Genomic DNA, 19,413 nt, shown 5'->3' with positions numbered 1-19,413 from the left:
TTGGAACATTGGTGCTGGACCCTGAGATATTTAACAGCCATGTGGATGTGGCACTTGGGGACGTGGTTTGGTGGTGGCCTTGGCAGTGATGGGATAACATTTTTACTCAGTAATCTCAGAGGGCCTTTCCAGCCTTCATGATTCCATGGTCCTATAGCTCTGTGATCAGTAGAGACCCAGCTGTGCCCAAGCTGTGTGCTGTGGTTGCACATGGATGTCTGCCATTGTATTGATCAGAAGTTATATTCACATCAATTGTTTTAAGGCTCATTAGCCCTTTAATGCAGATCAAAGCTTTCACTGTCTTATTACTCATTGAAATGACTCAAGTGAAGTCTCTTTGACCAGAGAGAAGTTTTCAGGTCCTGTGGATTTTCAGGGCAAAACAAATGTGTGGCATCAACTCCATTTGTGTTTTGCAACATTTACTGTCTGACTTCATTGCGTGCTAGTTACGTGAGAAGTATTTTTACTGCATTTTCTGGGTTTTGTTTTTCTCCCTCTCATAAGCAGCAAAAGAGTGGGTTCAAAAAAAATAAAAAGCAGTATTGTTTTTAGAACACTGCAACAAAATATAGAAATGATAGCTGTGGCACATTTCTAATAGCTGGGCTGAATCATATTCTGTTCCTCTAATGGCATGCGTAATTGCTCCAGGTTTTCAGGCGTCCTTCAGCCGCACTTATTTAGATTAGTGACTGATGCATTTCCATGGAAACTTGCAGCAGGGAAAAAAAATCCCTCTTGGTACAGTGTGGAGCTAAAGGGACGTGGGCTTTGAGCCTGGTGTAAAATAAGGCTTCTCGCTTGTGGTCAGCTTGGTTTGGGGTTTTTGTTGTTGCTGCTCTCTGCAAAGGGAGAGGAGCTGGCACCAGCACTTTGTGTAGCAATTTGGAGCGCTTGTCAAATCCTTCATTTTTTGATGAGCTTCAACTTTTTGAGTGTGGTTGAAGGAGTACATTTTGAAATGAAATGTCTAGGTGTTTTTCTCTGTGAGGATGCAGAAGCACCCAGACCCCAGGTAAGCTGGTGAGAAACTAGCTGGAAAGTCCGAGTCCAAGAATGAAGCTCATTTTTGGAGGTTGTTGTGCAGAGCTTTAATGAAGGATCACTGAGTTTTGAAGTGCTAGTGGCAGGAATGGAAAGGTTTTATAGAACCTCCATCACTAAATTGCCTGGAAAATAGAATTACTTTTAAAAACTTTGCACAGTACTGCTGTTTTCCTCAATATCTGGTACAATCTTTATATGCACTGCCTAACATATAATATCTGATTCTTAGTGCTTTCTTAGAAAACTCAATTCTCAGCAATTTTTTCTAATCTCCAGCAGTGTTTAAAGCTGCAACATGGAGTTTCAAATGTGTTCATTGCCCTTATGTGTCTACTGTAAGGACAAGTATGTACCATACTTTTTAAAAGGTAGGAATATTTTTGGATTTGGCACCTTTCCTGCTGCAGTCATCCTAATTATTTGGAATACTGGTGTAGGTTCTCCAGGAGTAAGCTCTCAAACCAATGGTGATAGCTTATTCTACTTGAAAATTAATTATCCTGTGGCCTGGCTCTGAATCATGTGTTACCTAGCAGTCATCAATTCAAAGTACCTCTAACCATATCTATAAATTATTTTGATTTTTTATATATGTTATTTATTTTTTTATATCTATATCTAACCATCTCTGTATGTTCTGATACAGCACCACAAGTTCAGTTGCTGAAGTCTGATACTCCTGCTAAAAGTGATGTAGTGTTTCTAAGTAATTTTTCTTTTGCATTTTTGAATTTGTAGTTGAATGTTGTATTTCAGACACATGCAACAGCATGGCAAGGCAGGAATTCTTCCTGGTGAGCAGGGAACTTCCACAGCCTCAGCTCCTTGTTCCACCCTCATCTTCTCCTCCCTGGTCCTGTGTAAACCTGGGTACCAGATTGCTCAGCACCATCGGGCTCTGAGCTATTTGTTTGCTGCGACTGGAGTTATAACATTAAATTAGAAGTAATTCTGACGCCCTTACAGTGGAAGTTGTGAAGCATTCCTCTCTTTGTTGGGTTTTGGTCATGTTTGGTCATTTTCACTGCGTTATCCACAGTGAAAATCAGATTGAAAAGTCCACAGTCAAGGCAGAGGAAAAACAAAAGGCAGTGCTGTAGTGAAAAAGATGCTGAGGTTTTAGGAACTTCCCACGTATCTCCCATGTTCAGCAGCTTCTTATGTATTCAAAATTTTATCTATTATTGAAGGCAGAGAATTTGACAGATCATTGATCCTGAGTACAGCTGGCGAAGATTTAGACTTGAATGGAGCTTCTTGTAAGGGAGGAAATTGAGGGGAAACATTTGTATCACCATTGATGATGAAAGTCCATAATAAGTCTTGCTGAAACTTGCTGTACATGAAAATTAATGATTTTTGAAATTGAATAGAAGAATGGCTTTCCAGGGCCTGTTTTTCCTTACTCAGCCCAAAATAATTCCCCATCTGTTCTTTCCAACTCAGAGTGCTCAATGACCTTCTCCCAAGCAGTTGGTTGTCTTTGTGGGGCTGTAAACATGTCTCAGGTAAGAACAGTCCCTGTCATGCTGAGCAGAGCACAGCTCCTGCCACACAAGCAACTGCAGAGTTCCTCCACAAGCCTCTAATGGAATTTCCCTAAATTTAATGCAAAGTCTTTCTGTCAAGGCAAAGTCATTAAGCCAGGTTTCACCTGGCACCTGCCCTTTGCTACAGGCCATCATTCTGGGTTATGCTGCTGCCATCAGTAAGAACACTGATATTTGCAGGCAATATTTGAACTATTTGCTGGGAGGATGAAAAATGTGAAATTCGGTGTTATGATTAAAAACATTCATACCCTGAGTCAGTTCTAAAGGGCTGGAACATTACACCACCTGAGCTTTGTAAGTGAACAAACCATCCTGACCTTCAGGATAAATAACATTTGCAACAGATTATAGTGCCAGCAGGCAGCTCATCAAGACTTCTTTGTTCTCCCTGAATCTGAAAAACAAGATGCCTTTATTTATGTGTGCAGGAGCACCTTGAGATTGACATGGAGAGCTGGTTTTCATGAGGCAGATACACATATTGTCAGGCCATAATTACAGCTTAGGCAAAGTGCACCAAAGTTGCTTTGTTTTGGCCTGACTTGGTAAAAGCTGGGTATTTCAGCAAAGATCAAACTGGGTGCACATGGACCAAAGCCATGTTCAGCTGCTAGAAAATCTGAGGTCAACATCCAGCTTTTTATGAGCTCTTCACTCATTTACTTTAAGATGCATTTTACTCTGTAAATCAAAGAGGGGAAAAAAATTTGTCCTCTGCCAATTAACTGCTTTTTATGAGATCACTCAGGGCTGTGTCTGTGCCTGTCCCAGACAGAGTGGCTTAATCCTCTGCATTAGCTGAGACCATGGGCACAGAGCTGCCACGGAGAGGCAGAGGGAATGGAGACCCTCAAAAACCCAACAGGAGAACTTAGGGAAAGATCATGGGACCATTACCATGTTTTAAAAATATTCTGCAAATGAGGGAAGAGCTGCAGAATCCCACAATTGTACAAAGAGATGGTAAAGTTGTTAGGACAGTAAGAAGCAAATGCTTCCACAACTACTTGCTGGGGTTTTATTTTTCAGGTATAAGTAAGCTTTTTGTTAAATTAAAGGGAAAACTGATGACATGGGGAACACTGTTCTTCCATAACTGCCTCTCCAGCAGGTCCAAGTTGTATATTTCAGTTATTAAGGTTTCCCTTGCAAACAAACTTGCTGATTCACTCCATTGATCAGCCATTTCAGCATCCTTTGTGGGTAAAAGAATTCACTGTATTCCAGCTAATCTTCCTCTAAGGATGAAGGAGGGAATCAACACTGTCTTCCTTTCTTTTTCTGAAAATAAGATTTAGTAGGGGAAAAAAAAAAAGGAAAGGCAGAAGAATGTCAAAGGATTTGCTATTCCACTCAAGTTGTCCTTGAGACATTTTTATGCTTATTCTCAAATCTGAAACACTTCAAAAACCACATAAGCTTTGCTATTTCTCGGCTTTAACTGAAAGAAAAATTGGCTGAGACCATCATATCAACTGAACACTGGGACTTAAAAAAAAAACCCAAAACATCCACAAACTGAAAGAGAAGAAAGTGAGCCATGAATTAAAGGTTTTCATTAATTTACTGTTTATAATGCCTTCATCATATGCTTCTTTTCTGTTGATCCTCACAGTTTATCCCTTCGACTGAAGCATCAATGTTTTTGCCACCAATTTGCTAAGATATGAAAAAGATAATTGTAGTTTCCTCTGAATTCTTGGGTGCGACATACCTGCAGATCTCACTTTCATGAGTTTTTATAACCCTTTATCAGAATCAATGATCAAACAGTTAATAGAGAAAATTTCTATTTCTATTTCTTCATCCAATTTTTGGGACATTTTTTAGAATTCATAATCCTGCTCTGTATGATTTGGAGGAGGATCCCTGAACTTCATCTTTCCTATGGCTCAAATGAAATGCTCAAAGAAAGCAATAAGAAATGTTGTGTAAAACAATTGTATCATAGCCTGGAAAAATCTTTTCACTTATCACCATTTTAATGTACCATATTTAATAGACAATCTAGTTTTGATGAATCTCCATTTTCTAAGGGGAAACAGGAATAAGTAAAATAAGTTACTGAGACTTCACAGTTTGTGATATGAAGAATATTTTTATCTTTTAATGTGATTATTTTCTGGAGCATCATTTGGTATGGCAGATATTTTGGATATACTTGGGATAGAAAAATGCATGCTCTTCTTAGTGGTGTTTTCAATCTTACAAACTTTTTCTCTACTTTTTCTTATGGCCAAATTTGGATCAATTTAAGGAAAAACCCATAAGATAGGGGTCCTGTCTTGTTGCAAACCAGCACAAGTGTCCTTGAATAGTGAATATCTGCTGACTTTATTATTAGACTGCTTTCCTCAGCTTTGAGTAACTTCTGGTCTAACCCCCAGCATAAACGGCTGGGAAAGGGTTTTTCCCCCTGGAAGGGGAAGGTGCAGAGGGAAGGCCTTTAATTCTGCCACTGTTTTGGGTGTTGTACCTGCAGAGTGCTGTACCTGAACTGCTCTGGCAGAGAACATCTACAAGTGTCTGTTGGGAGTGAAACATCTCCCAGGGCTGTCACTGGGGAAGAGGGAAGGAAGAAGGAAAAGCTGCATGTTTGGGGTGGGGATAAAACCCACCCTTACCCACCTGCTGTATCTGGGGAGTGCCTGCTGCTCTCTTACCTCCCAGTATCACCGCACAAATTCTGTGTTGCACTCCTGTTTCCTCTGTTCATCCTGTGGACATGCTGGTGGCTCAGAACCTTTCCTAGAGTGCTGGCAGCTCTGGCAGCATCCCTGCTGGCAGAGCATCCTGTGCGGTTTCCTTGGAAACACGGCACTGAAATGCCCTGTGAGGACCAGCAGGGAGGAGACAAGGAATGCAGACAGTTGCTTTGGGATTTTTCCCCCCTCTGTGGGAAATCAGGACTCTTGGATAACTAACTAATATGATTAACTAGAAGCTGTTTATTGTTTCTATTAGGTACTTAATTATACATTCTAACTTTACTGCACACACTGATCACGCATCTCTTGATTGGTGTCTCTATCTTGTTCATATGTTCTGCATGCACTTAGAGTGATTGGTTACAGTCCAGGTGTTTCACAGCCCTCTGTTGTCTGGTTATCTATCTCTGTTATCTAGTTCTTCTGGTCTTGGTATTCTGTTTCTCAGCCTTTTCTTCTATAATTCAGCACAATTTATGTCTTAGTAACCTTGACGAATTCCAGAGGGTGTTGATGAGAATACCCAGGAGCAGTTTGCTGGGGCACACAATAGTCTACAAATACATTGCTACACCCCTCTTAGTTCTTTACCTTCCAAAGCAATATCAAATATGTGAGCAGCCTAGTCCAAGCAGGAGCGTCAGGGTGGGAGTGGGCTGGCTGCTGGAACAGGCCCACAATTGTGACATGGGCTGAAACAGGGCACAAGTGGCCTAACAGGAGTTAGGCAAGAAATTTATTTCTTGCTTTTCATGGCAGTGATCATTCAGCTTTTGGTAATGTCTGCAAGATCTGTTGGAGTCCTGTGGTCACTTAAGAGACTGACAGAGAATCTACAGGAAGTCCTACGTTTATTTGGAGGAGAGCCCTCACTGCTCCTGAGGTAGAGAAAGGAGGAAGTGTTTTCCACCTACACTTTCTCAGTGCTCACCCCTCTTTGAACTCTGTAAATTACATTCTGGAAGGGCAGAGTTTGAGCCTGTTGCTTACTGAGATGTCTGCAACAATAAATGATTCTAATAAAGAAACAGCTGGGGCTTTATTATTTTGATTGCCACTATTGCCAAGGGCACACAGCTTATTTCTGCTGCAGTTCCACAGGTTTCAATGGAAAATGGACAGGAAAAAAAATGTTGTGTTCTTATGGTATTTACTCTGGTAAAATATGTGCTTCTCAAGAGCTCTAAAAATTTCAAGTGATATCCCAATGTTTCTGTCTTTTGTCAATGTAAAGGAGACAGGACCATTTTTGCAAACCCTGGCATTTTGTTCTACCTCTTAAAAAAACTTTTTGAACTGATCCAACTTGATGTAGTGACTTTTCATCTGTGGTGACAGATATTTCTCTCAGTAAGAATGCAGTATTATTAAAATAATTATCTTTATTAAAATAAAACTGCTAAATAATATGTTTCTAGACGTTCATGTCCATATCTTCTTGCTGGTCTTTCTGATCTGTCTGCTACCAAGTTTAGGAAGAAATCCTCAAAAGATTCTGTGGGTAAAAGCTTCTTAAGCTGGGGGTTGTTAGTTCTAGGTGGTCCTAACTTGCTGCAAAGCATTTTGATAAAGAGTTCTGGTCCTAAGAAAACGTGGGACATAAGAATGGGTAAAAATCCAGGGAAACCTGGAGCTAACCCCTTGATGCAAATATACCTATAACAGTGTTACTGTGCTATATTTGGCTTGAATTCAGAACAGCATTTGTTAGGCATTTGCCTATGGGTTCTTTGTGTTCTTTTGTCAAGTCAGAGAATGGAATCCTTTTCCTTTTTCAGTCCCCAGTTCATTCTGATGGCAGATTCTGGTCCTCCCCACCTGCTCCTGGGTGTCTGTACTTGTGCAGTGTAATAGGGCAGCCTGGAATCTGTGTGAGGTGAGGGAAAGAGGGTAATTAGGGAGCTTAACACAGCAGCCTGGGAAACTGCCACTTAGCCTCGAGTTCAGCACCTTGCAAGGCTTCTGTTTTCCCAAATAATCCCTGGCTGCACACAGAGGAGTGGGGGGAAACAGAGGGGAGCAGACCCAAGCTGCAGCTGAAGAGTGCTGGCTCTGCAATCCTGAGGAGCTGAACAAAGCTCTCTGTCTTGCTGTGCCTTCCCATCCCTCCCACCCACTTTGTATTCCTTATAGCACTGAAATATGCTATAGAAAACAGATTCTGCAGGGGGAACATCTGGCTCCTTAAGGCTCAAGCAGTTGCTTTACGATTTCAAAATGTTCTTTATCATAATTTATTTCTTGTAATAATTTCTGAGGGACTTCTGAGAACAGGTCAGGGGGAAACTCAAAGTGGACTCCAGGTTTATGATTTTCTGTGTTTCTTCTGTTTATGTCTCTTGGTATGAACCTGATTTTTACACTGGCATGAAAAAAAGAATGTTGTTTGATGGGGAGCAGACTGCACTTTGTGCAGTAGGAGCAGGAATTTTGGGTAAAGGAAAGTCCTTTTAGGCAGAAAATACAGGTTGTAGGTGAGTGACAAAGGGACAAAATAAACTAAACTCTCAGTAGAGTTCATATTATAATAGGAATTTTCTCCCTCTCTGGCCAGTAGGATGGAGGCTGGCTGGTCTCCACATAATATATAAAAATGTAAATATTTTTGATTTTTTCCTAATACTGCTTTGAGCCTTACTAATTGGTGCACAGCTCTGAAGAAACAACTTTCTTACTCTTTTAGCCAGCTGCAACCTTCATGTACATTTCCAGTTGGAATTTCTCTGTATTATGGATGTATTTGTATTTATGCCTCCAGCTAGGGGCATGATCCAGTTACATGTCAGCTGCACTGGTTAAAGCATGGAAATAAGTATTTTTCCCACCCTTCCTCCCAAGGTCTGCCTCCCAGGATTTTCTCCTGCTCCTTGGCTGTGTTCAAAGCCCTTCCATCCTGCTCTGATGTTCTTTTTCTCTCTGCAGGCTTGCCTTGGTCATTTGACAGCACCAATCTCTCAGTCATTTGTACCATCCTTAAAAGCTGTGCCGCAGAGGTGCTGTGCCTTGAGGGCTCTGGTTGGCTTGGAGAATCAGTAAAATCTGTTGGGATTGTGTCAGGCTGTCCTTCCATGGAGAGCCCCTCAGCTGTGCAGATGAGACTTTGATGGTCATAATCTAAACCGAAACTTTTCCATCTGATGTCTCTCAGCCAAACCAAAGGTGATTTCATTGGAGGACCAGCCCGTAGTTAGGCAAAAAGTTATTGATTTGCATATTCTGGCTATTTTCCCAACCTTTCTGACATCTATTGCAGCTTTTTCTTCTTTCTTTCTTTCTTCTTCTATTTTGCCTCTTAGCTATAAAAGGCACAAATATTGGCCAAAAAGTTTTTGCCACTGAGAATGTGAGTGGAGCTTTAAAACTTGTGAATGATCTGATTCATGATCTCCAAGAAGTTCTCCTTATTCACTTGATGTGTCTGATGCCATAAAAGAATATCTCCAAAGCCAACATTTTTTTTCCAAAATGCCTTGAAACTATGTTAATTCACTGTGAGGGAATATTAAGAAAGACAGAAGTACTGAAAATTCTTTTTTCTCTGTGCAGAAACACGAGCAGATAGAACAAAGAAGCTGTTTAGACACTACACTGTTGGATCCTATGACAGCTTTGATGCTTCAAGGTAAGAATTTTTCCTTTTGGTTGCAATCTGTTTACAAAACCTTCCCAGGTTTTATTTAATTGTTACTTTTGGTTTAGGCTTTGGAGAGGAAGGGGGAAGCAGATCACTAAACAGAACTTCTGAGGGTACCATTTTACTTCTAAATTGGTTTTTATTGCAGTTTTCTTTGTTCATATGGGAGGGGTGTAGAAAATTTGGGAGCAGTGAAGTCATGAGTGTCACTGGTTTATTTTGGGAGTGGTGAAAGACTTGTTGTTCTGAACAGTAACTTTGGAACCTGAGTAGAACTGAAGCTGCTGCAAATGGGAACTCAGATTATTTATCTGTGGAGAATTCATGATTTATAAGCATGTTCTTCTCCCCCATGGATATACCTTGAACATACAGGTGACTGCTGGTAGAAAGGATGACCTTCAAAACACAGAACCTCAGTTAGCTCTTTGTGTCTTCTTGAGGAAATTTTGGTGGCATACTGGAACTATAATGCTTTTCTCCTGAGTGTCCAATTGCAGCTTGGGGTTTTTTTTGTGTTTTTTTTTTTGTTTGTTTGTTTGTTTGCAAGGAAACCACATTTATTGCAGGAGAAAAACTCTGAAATGTGTAAAGCAATGGCAGAGTTTCATGTAGTACAATACTTAAAAAAAATATATATGGTAACTGTTGGTTTTGTTCTGTGATCTTAGACTTTGTTCTGAGGTTGAGGCATAGCTTCTATTTGAGTTGAAGAATTGGGGAGGGAGTTCCCAGTTGGACATGATGTGATTGACTGGGGGAGTCTGGTGGTGGTAAAGTTGTCAAGAGAAGCTGTGAGCCCATACCCTGAGACAAGCTTTGCAGAGCAGACCCAGTGGTTACTGGGGACATTTGCAGTGAGAAGAGTTGGCTTTTTGCAAGGTTCTTTGAGTGATCATTAGTCTACAAAATCCATATCCTTGTCTCTGTATTTCAGTGTGAATGGATAGGGCTGTTTCTGCAAAAGAGAGAACCTGTGTCTTCTGCATGTTGCCTCAGAGTTAGCAAATAATTCCACTTGGAAACCTCCTGCTACTTTCCAACAAAAGATTTTTTTTTTCATTAGAAAATGTCAATTCCATCAAAACCTTCCTTTCCACCTTTTTTTTGGGGGGGGGGGGGGTGGGTGGAAGGGGGTGGGGGTTGTGGGTTTATTTCTGTATTGTTTTGAGTTTTTTTTCCTAAAGTTATTGGGTTTGTCCAGTGCAACAGTAAAGCTCTCAAAAAATGTATCTTACCCGATTCAGGACTGAGCAGGAGACGTAATCAGGAAAAAATGAACTTTTGTACAGCCTTATATAAATTAGTTATGAAGAGTGTCTGCAGTTGATATCTATTAATTGTCTGAGTAGTCGAGAGGGACAGCAGCAGAGTTCTCCTGACAAGGCTTGGAAGAAAACTCTCCTTGAGTTTCCACAGAGAATCCAAGACCCAGTGGATCCATTTGGAAGGGTACTAGTGGAAACTGAGAGGAAAAGGTAGAAGAAGGCAAAATGAATGTGAAATTCTAAGAAATACAGTGGAAAGGTAGACTTGCTTAAGACATTTTTCAGCAAAGAATGGTTAATCTAGAGTTTTTGTAAAGTAACACCAGGAAAACTAAGAAAGACAATAATACACCAAGTTGTGTTTCAGGTACCTGACTGAGGCTGCAAATCAGCTTTTTATACCTCTGAATGGTGATTCCACTGGTGCGTGTGCATTGCTGCTAAAGTAAAGAGAGTTTGCATTTCAGAACCTGTCTGGAGATTAGTGTCTCTTGGTGGTACATCCAGATTTAATTCCTCACAAGGGCTCCTTCGGGGGGGAATTATTCAAAGAGGCAAACAAGGTGTGAAAGTGAGAGCAATTTTTGATATTGCCAGATTTGTATTGCTTTGATTACTTTCTCTGTTATCATTTCGTATCAAAGTCGGGGAAGAATACATTAGAACAGATTTAATGTTGGCAGCAAAGGTTTCATAAACATTTGTCAGAAGGCAATTGTGCCTCTGTGCTAAGAACAGCTCTGAATCCAAAGTACTAACAAAGCTGGTCCAGTTCCTTTACAGAGACTGTGTGGGGGAGTGAGGGGAAGTGTCTGCTCCCTTCTCCCTTTCCTTCTCCCTCCCAAAGGGCAAAAATTGCTGAGTAGAAACACTCTGTTCAGAAATCTATATTAATGGGCTTATTCACATGCAGGAAAATACATTGTACATGGCATTTTTCATCTTGAGGAAAATGTGCAGCTTGAGTAATGGAGGTTCATTAAATCCTATTTCAGCTTTGCATAAGAGATCAGTTATCCATACATTAACTTTGGGAAAATGGGGAGGATGCTTACTAATGTGGAGAAAGGCACTGAGACTTGCTTGCCCATGCAAATAGTCACTAAATATCATACAAATATAATATAGCATTTGAAACTACCAGGTCTGATGTATTATCTGCTTTAAATGCTGATGACATGCCCTCAAAAGGGAAGAATTTCTTCTTAATGTCTATCCTCTTTCAGTTTAAATCCCCCCTCCTTGTCCTAAAGAACAGATACACCATGGAAACTGCAAGGAGATAATGCAGAACTGCTCTGCCACATCTCTGAAGTTTTCTGTCTTCCTGCATTTGTCAGCAGTTAATTAAAATTAAATTATTTGTAGGGCAAAAACGAGTTAATTGATCAAGGTTGAATTCCAGTTTAATAATAGAAAGTATTGCTAAGGCATAGAATGGATGCTTGAATTAAAAAAAAATCTTTATTTTTTTAAAAACTTAAAGCTAAGGTAAACCTTTAGAAATTACCATTTTTTATCTGCTTTTTAACTGAAGTGAGGGCATTGATTGATTCTTTCTAGATGGGACAGTAGATTGTTCAGTCAGGAAAATATGTGGAATTAATTAGTTGTTTAATTTCAAATGTAAAGTGTTATCACCCTTTTAAATGGAAAGGGACTGTTAATACAGTGATAACTTAGTTTTATACTCTGGAGACATAAATGGTATGAGACATAGTGTGGTGCTATGTAAAAATGATAAATTTGGTGTGGTGGAAAACATGATCCATTGCCCCCATGAATTTGGGAACTTTAGGACATGACGGTGGAAACTTTTCCTACTGCATTCATCACATCATCTCCCATCCCCAGCAGAACGGGGCAGCAGGAAAAGTCAATAACACAACAATGCCAACATCAGTGTAATCAAATCTGCACATGAATGGGAGGTCTCCTGCCTATTCTGTGTCTTTCAACACAGAGTTATTGACTTTCACATGGGGCTTTTCTCCAGACTCTTTAACTGGTTCCAATCCCTGCATGGCAGAAGTTTTCCTGGTGCCTTTCTTGGACATGCCATGGCTCCAGCAGTATTAAGGAGCTCACAGGAAAGGATGTGATGAAGAATAACCTTTTCCAAAGGCTGGTTGCCACCACATTAACGACAGGACCAAATTGATTTGCCTTATGGTTTTTGTTCTGTTTTTCTGGAGAAAGACCAAGTGGAAAACAGGATGGTGTAATCTGTAAGAAAACCTAATTAAAGGCTTAATTCATTCACCCTACTGTCCCTACATGAAGTCAGGTGGCAACATCCATGTCCCACGAGTGTAGAAGCTGACAGGAACAGCTCTTCAAAAGCCAATTTACATACAAACACCTAATAAAAAATGGAGATTCTTCTCAGAAGTTCTTTCCAGGCCATTCTCTGTTGCTTTTGTCATCTGTGCTGTTGGATAGAGCAGCATAGGATTTATTCCTGAGCAGCTCAGAGAGACTCCTTGGCACAGCTGAAGCTGTCTGCCCCTGCAACTCAGCCTGCTGTGGAGAGCTTGGTTATATTTTTAATTTTTTTAGCCCACAGAATGTGCCTGTTGGATACCTTTTTCCCAAAACTGTGATGTAAGTGGGGCTGTCTTGGTGGTTTAAGCATTAGGTGTGTTCCACACCTATTTTAGTGGAAGCTTTCAGTCCTATGCAGAAATACTTTCATCTGGTTTCATGTGGATATTTCACATAAATAATCTGCCTCTGGAGAAATGCAGTTGCTCATCTCTTTAAATATAGATTTTAAAATAATAAAATATAGATTTAAAACAGATGGAAAGTTTTAGTGGAATTCTGGCTATTACAAGTGGTGAGGAATGTAAAACTGATGGGGAGCAAAGGGATTTTCTCCTCGGTTATGGTGGCCCCGTGTCCCTGGGGTGGGGAATTTGGCTTATGTGCTTGCTGAGTGCTGCTTGCCTGGCAGCAATCCACCAAATCCTGGCAAATGGATCCTTGCAAAAATTGAGGGAAGGTATAAGAGCTGTTGTTATATTTTATATCCTGCTTCCCACATTTTCATGTTGGTTCTGTCTGGGCAGAACAGTGAGAGAAATGTTGTTACATGGGAAATAAATGGGATTTTCTGAATTGGAGTAAGAACTAGATGATATGGGATTGGAACTGAATGGTCCTTAAGGTCCCTTTCAACCCAAACCATTCTAGGATTCTGTGAACTGCTCTTTTGTTTGTTTTCTGTTGGATATCACCAGTTCCACTGTACTAATGTTTCCTGGGAAGTCTGTACTGCTCAGGAGATCTCTTGAAGGAAATGGGAATAAGGAGATTAAAATGGTGCTGCTAACTCTTAACAATAAATCCATAATCTGGGATTGACACATTGATAATAAGTGGAAAGTGATTTTATAGCTGATTTTACCTGCAGGCATACATTTTAAACATAGTCCTTGGTTTCCTCTGGTGGAAATAAGTAAAACCAGCAGCATTTTAACTTTTTTACCTCTACACAAAGCTCAGTTTTTGCCTAGAAGATTGTAACAAAAATATCTGAGTATGCTCATCATTGTAATTAAATATAACCCTGTGAGACAGCGATGTGGTCACATTTGAAAGCTCTCTGAGATATTAATGATTTTAAATCTCTGCAGATGTGATATCATGGTTCTTTTGGGCACAGAGAATGGTCAGCACCAGCCAAATTGTAGGGAAAAGAAAATATGTAAAATGTATTGTGTGCATGTAGTCTCACCTTGATGTCTAAAGTTATTTTGTTGGACTTGCCTGTTATCTGTTCTGAATTAATTAATTAACTGTGAGCATAACAGCCTGATAGCACTGAGCTGCTCTTAATGTGAGGCAGAAAGTCAAGGGTAGCTCAATTTTAATACCTTGTGCCTCATTAACTTGAAGAGCATAATTTGATGCAATTTGAAGAATTGCATATGTATTTAAGCAATAATTAACACATTGTAGCCTCTATGGAGCAGGTGGAGATGGAAAATGTGAAGTTTTTAATTTACAATTATTCTGTTTCTAATGGAAATTCCTTTGGTTGCTAATAAACAGCTTTGCACTTTGCCTCCCCTGCTGTTATGTGATGCCACGATTGAGCTTTTTGTGCTGGTGGCTACAGCAAATATTGAAAGGAATTGCTGAAATAGGAGGCAAAAAGGGTGTGTGTGTGTGCATCTGAATTGTGGTGCCTCTCCATCTAAACCTGTACTGCAATTGCACTATTAAGGTCTAATACAATTATGGTAAGATACAAAGCACTACTATGAGTGATAAAAGTTTCCATTAGCTCCTAAGTGCATTTTTAAGTTGTTTGCTGCCTTAACAGTGAAGTTTGTTCAACCCACTTCAGTAAGATTCCAGCTTTTAGCAGCTAATGGTTTGGTAACTAGTGATTAAAATGCATTTTCTGGGCTAGATGTTTGCCTAAATTTTTAGTGATAAGTGTTAGCCAAGAAAGCTCAAGAGCTGAGGGAAAAAAATATACAGCCTTTCCCAAATGTGGAATTACAATGCTCCGTCTGAAAAACTTCTAGGATCTACCTCTAGTGCTAGTCCAGACTTAACTGTGTGCCTGGGCTAGGGAAGCTGCTGCTTGCAAGGGCTGGGATTTGGGGGCTGTGTCATTTCCTGCACAGCAATTGGTATTCCCAGGCTCAGCAGGATTTCCTGTGCAACTCCTCTGTCTGGCCGCATGCTGGAGGACAGCATGGATTTAAATGTCACCACTGAAAGCAGCAGCCTGTGTCCTGTGCATGGGGGGGAGTAAAGTGGGTTTTATTCTTTAAATTAGAATAGAGAAAACGGAAACAAAGAAAAGAAAAAGGAGTGGAGATGCAGAACAAGTTTGTGAGGGTGTGACACCAGGTTGGTTAGAAACACGAGCCACATAATTAGAGCAGAGGAAAACAGGAGATTCAAATGGTATTTTTTGGGGGAGGGGGCAGAAAGGAGGATGATTAGGTTTCTAATAATTGGTGTTTTCCATTCCTGCATCCCAGCCCTGTGATGATTTAATTCCATGCCCCAGGGCAACTTTGGCTGCCGTGCTGTCACCTCATCACCAGATGAGCAAAGGCTCCATATGGTGCCTCTGGTTGGGAATGATGCAGTTGGCAGCCCCAAATGGAACAAATAACTGGTGAGCTCGCACTGTGGGCTTGCCTCCAGTGGGAGTGATCTAAACCACTCTTCCCCACACCCAACCCCTCTTTCCAGGCAGATTTTCACAAATATTTGTTGCATTTGGTGAATTTGATCTATGAGGCAACATTCTCAGGGTGGCTGGCAGGCAGCGTATGTGTTTTGTTCCTCTTGAAAGCTGAAATGATCCAAAATTGGAAAGGGGTGGATTTGCATGCTCAGTCTCTTTGGTGGTGCAAAAGGAAGGTGTGGGAAGAGGGTGCCTTGTTCCTCCTGGGACAAACCAGATGTGCTGGAGCTGTGTTTCTTTAAGAAATGGACTTGAACCCAGCAAAGAGGGAGCAGCTAAAGAGCAAACAAAAACTGGTGGTGGAGCATTCACCTGGACTAAAGGAGGTCTGGGCTTTAGTCCCTTGTGTGTCAGACTTAAATCCACAGCCTGAGCTGCTGCTGAATGCCAGGAACCTGCTGGACAGAACAGGGTTTATCCAAGCCCTTTGAAAGTGTTCCTCTTTCCCCAAGCCAGGAGCAGATGCTCTCTCCATCCCCGTGGATGTTAGGGGCTGCTCCATGGCAATGATTGGCAGATGCACCGATTGAGTGGCTGGTGATGCTGCTGGGGCACCCTGCTCCCTCTGACACAAAATGTCAGCCTGTTTTTGGAGAGATGATGTCTGACAAGCACTAAAATGTATCAACAAAAGCTTGGCTTTGAGGGATAAGTGTTACACAAAAACTGAGTTCATGGCAAGGTTCTGAGCAGAGGAATAGTGAGTGTTGAATACGTGCACTAAGAAAAAGTGGCTACTGCATCTTTAGGAGGAAAAAAGTCCTGTTACCCATGTGCCTTCTAATTTCTCTAATTTTTTATAGGGCCCAGACAACAGAATTAAGAATTTGGTGCTCCAGTTGAAAACCAGGGCTGATACTGAGTAGATTGTGGGATCCTTTAGTCCAGCATGTCCAAACCTAGAGCAGTTGCACCTATGGCAGAGGTGGTTTATACCTCCACTGCAACCACCTCCAGCACCATAAACTCTGAAATATATTAAAATCTATGCATCTGAAATAATAAATCAATGTTTTTACCATGTCTCCAGTACACAAAAAAAGAAAGCTTCATATTCCCAGAAATTCTACATCAGTGCAACCAACAAGCTGAATGTGAAAGGCAAAGGGGCAATAAAGACAGGTTCCAGTTCAACATTCACATAATTAAGAGAAGTCATGGCCAATTAAAATAAAATTGTAAAGTCAGTGATTTTTTTTTTCACTGCTACCAGCATTTTGGGCTAAACTGGCCATGCTTTGACAGAATTGCTGCAAATGATGATGTTGGGAGGCAGGAGAGCTGTTAAGATGGACATTTTGTCTTGCAGGTAAGCAAAATTTGGAGTAGAATTTAAATAACTCAAGAGCTTACTGCAATTAGAGAAATGGAGAGGGAGAATATATTGCAGAAAATAAGGCAGAGTTGCCACCTCCTTTCTGTTAATGAGACTGTGAAATAACGTGATTAGTCAGGATTTTTAAAAGGATATGTGAATATTCAACTGTAATTCACATCACCTTTACAGCTTTTCTGTGCAAAATCCTAGAATATCAAAGTTCCTCAATGTACACTGTATTTTTAAGCACTTGCAGAAGAATAAAGATGTTTTTCTGAAAAACTTTATGCCTTAGGTGAGGCCTCATTTGTTTTGAGACAGAAATTCAAACTTACTTGTGAGTTATATACTAAAGGTATAACATTTTTTGTCATAAAAATTTGCAGTGTGTTTAACATTGATTTAATCACTGTGCTCTTCTGTACAATGCAGACTTGTAAGTAAAATAGTTCCATCTATGAAGCTGAAATGTACAGTCAGGGCTACTCACACTCCTTGTGGTCAGGTCTGCATTTATTTTCCAAAGAATGCAGGACAGGAGGATGATAATTCCTCCTACTCATCATAGCAAACAGGATGTGATGGAAAACTTGAGGAATCCCTTAAAACTAATCTGAAACTCATGTTTGTTACCAGTCCTGAAATCACCAGTTTCTTTCCCCTATTTTGTAGCTTACTTTTGTTTTGACTCTCTTGGAGCAAGTGGAGTTATGACACCAAAATGTACTGCGAGTTTAATAATTGTTTTAAAGACTTCCAAGGTCAAACTGCTACCTTAAAGGGCTTGTAGCACATTTAAAAAGTGTTAATAAAACACTTTCTGTTTATTTTCTTTTAAACCCAAGGTGTGATTGAAGTCACTTCCCTTGTTCTGCCTTTGTTACTTGTCCTGTTTGATAACCATGAACATGTTCCTCTCCTTGGCACTGAGGTTGTCTGTGATAATAATGACCAATTTTAGCAAAAACAGCAGGTAAAATTATGAACTTTAAAAAAATAAAAAAACAGTGGGTTTAACATCTATAATTAATATTCCATTTATCTAAATACTTTATATGCTAAGATGATTAGGGAGAAAATTCATGTTTCTCTGTGGCTTGGTGGCAACATCTGAGGGTGGAACTGCAGCTGGTTTAGGGTAGGAAAATACAAACCTAAACAGTGAAGTGTTTATTAGATAAATATCCTGGTTACCTAAACATATGTGAGTGTTTGGGCAGCCTGTTTGCCAAAAGCTCATCATATTAGCAATGAATATTAATATTTCCACAGTCCAGGCTCACATTGCTCAAATGCTTGATAAATAAAACTGAAAATTGCTGATCAGTATCAGGTGCAAGTGGAGTGTGCTGGAACCCAAAATATTCCTGTGCTAGGTGAAGCATTTGTGTGAAGGGGTTAGAGGGACTCTGGGCTATAAAACTCTCCTGTTCCATAGCCTGAATGTCTGATTTTCACTTTGTCATGTGTGATGTTTGAAATGACTGTTCATTTTAGCAAGAAAAATGAAATTAATTAATACAGAGAAATTAAGCTTTTATTTTTCAGTTCATTTTGCCACTTTCCTCACTCAGTGATTTTTTTTGTTTTCTCTCTACCAGTGCAGATGTGAAAGAATAATAACATTTCTCTTAAAAAAGGCTAAAATACTTGGATTTTTGTGAGTGTGTATAAATACATTCATACATGGGTATCAATATATTCATACATATGGTAAAAATATACCCTATATATACATTTACTTAGGGTTATGAACTTACCACTGACTTTTTTATTGCCTTCATATCCTATCCTGAGATTCCTACATAATATAGAATCAGACTTTTACTGGATGATTTCTCTTTCCGGGGAGGTGACTTCCTGTATTGCTGTCTCAATATTTTACTTTACTTATTGCAGTTTCAGCAACTTAAGGTGAAACCAGGAAACAACCTACAAGTACCAATAACCAAATCAATTTATTTGAAAGGCATTACTTTAGATTGGCTACTCCCTTCTCCTGCACACCAAAAAACATGATAATAAGTGTAATTAAAAGCTGAGTAAAGGAATGTGGACTGAGGGGGTGAGAGAGACGAAGTTTCGCCTTGGTTCTACGTAAAGAAATTGTGCAACTAATATGCACTTCTGTTGTGAAATTCAATATTTCTCTTTTAAACCTCTATTTTTTTTTTGTGGTAAAATTTTGTAGCATAAGCCCGTTGAAGTGTACAGCACTGTTAGTCTCTTTAAGATAGGGTAGGTTGCTTCTTGAAATGATGGTTGATTTTCTTTTTTTTTTTTTTTTTTTTTGGGACACCTCTACTGATCACAGGTTGGTAAAAGCAGCGCCATCATTAGTGTGGGTTTGGGGACTTAGTGGCAAGTTTACAAAATCCAATAAAGATGGTTTGATTCTTTGTTTAGAAGTGTGAATGAAACACCTCTTTTAGGTGGAAGATGTGCTGTGAGGTTTTACTGGAGCCTGTGATTCCCTCCCTGTGCAGTACAGATCCAGAACTGCGGAATATGTCCATGTCTTTAAAACAGCCACAGTTTGACATATTCCTCTTTCATCAGCAGATTTCAAAGCAAAATCTGCAGCCTTGCTGTTCTCATGATCAAAGAGCTCCACAAGATGTTTACTAACTCTGGAGAAACAGCACTGCTACAGGAGATTGGAAA

The 19,413-nt window shown here is 40.0% G+C and overlaps 1 protein-coding gene across 9 annotated transcripts in view; it reads left to right on the top strand.

Moving 5' to 3' along the window:
* The window catches only part of SHANK2 (SH3 and multiple ankyrin repeat domains 2), a 281,678-nt gene that overhangs the window by 138,784 nt on the left and 123,481 nt on the right, over window positions 1–19,413 (top strand). For all 9 annotated transcript variants that reach the window (XM_059848439.1, XM_059848436.1, XM_059848432.1 and 6 more), the window contains one exon: window positions 8,861–8,936. In XM_059848439.1, the coding sequence (XP_059704422.1) occupies window positions 8,861–8,936 (76 nt within the window). The remainder of the gene's footprint in view (window positions 1–8,860; window positions 8,937–19,413) is intronic.

This window comes from Haemorhous mexicanus, chromosome 6 (assembly GCF_027477595.1).
Source record: "Haemorhous mexicanus isolate bHaeMex1 chromosome 6, bHaeMex1.pri, whole genome shotgun sequence".
Taxonomy (NCBI): Eukaryota; Metazoa; Chordata; class Aves; order Passeriformes; family Fringillidae; genus Haemorhous; species Haemorhous mexicanus.
The sequence above is the reverse complement of the archived record's forward strand: the minus strand, read 5'-3'. Positions and strand labels throughout refer to the sequence as shown.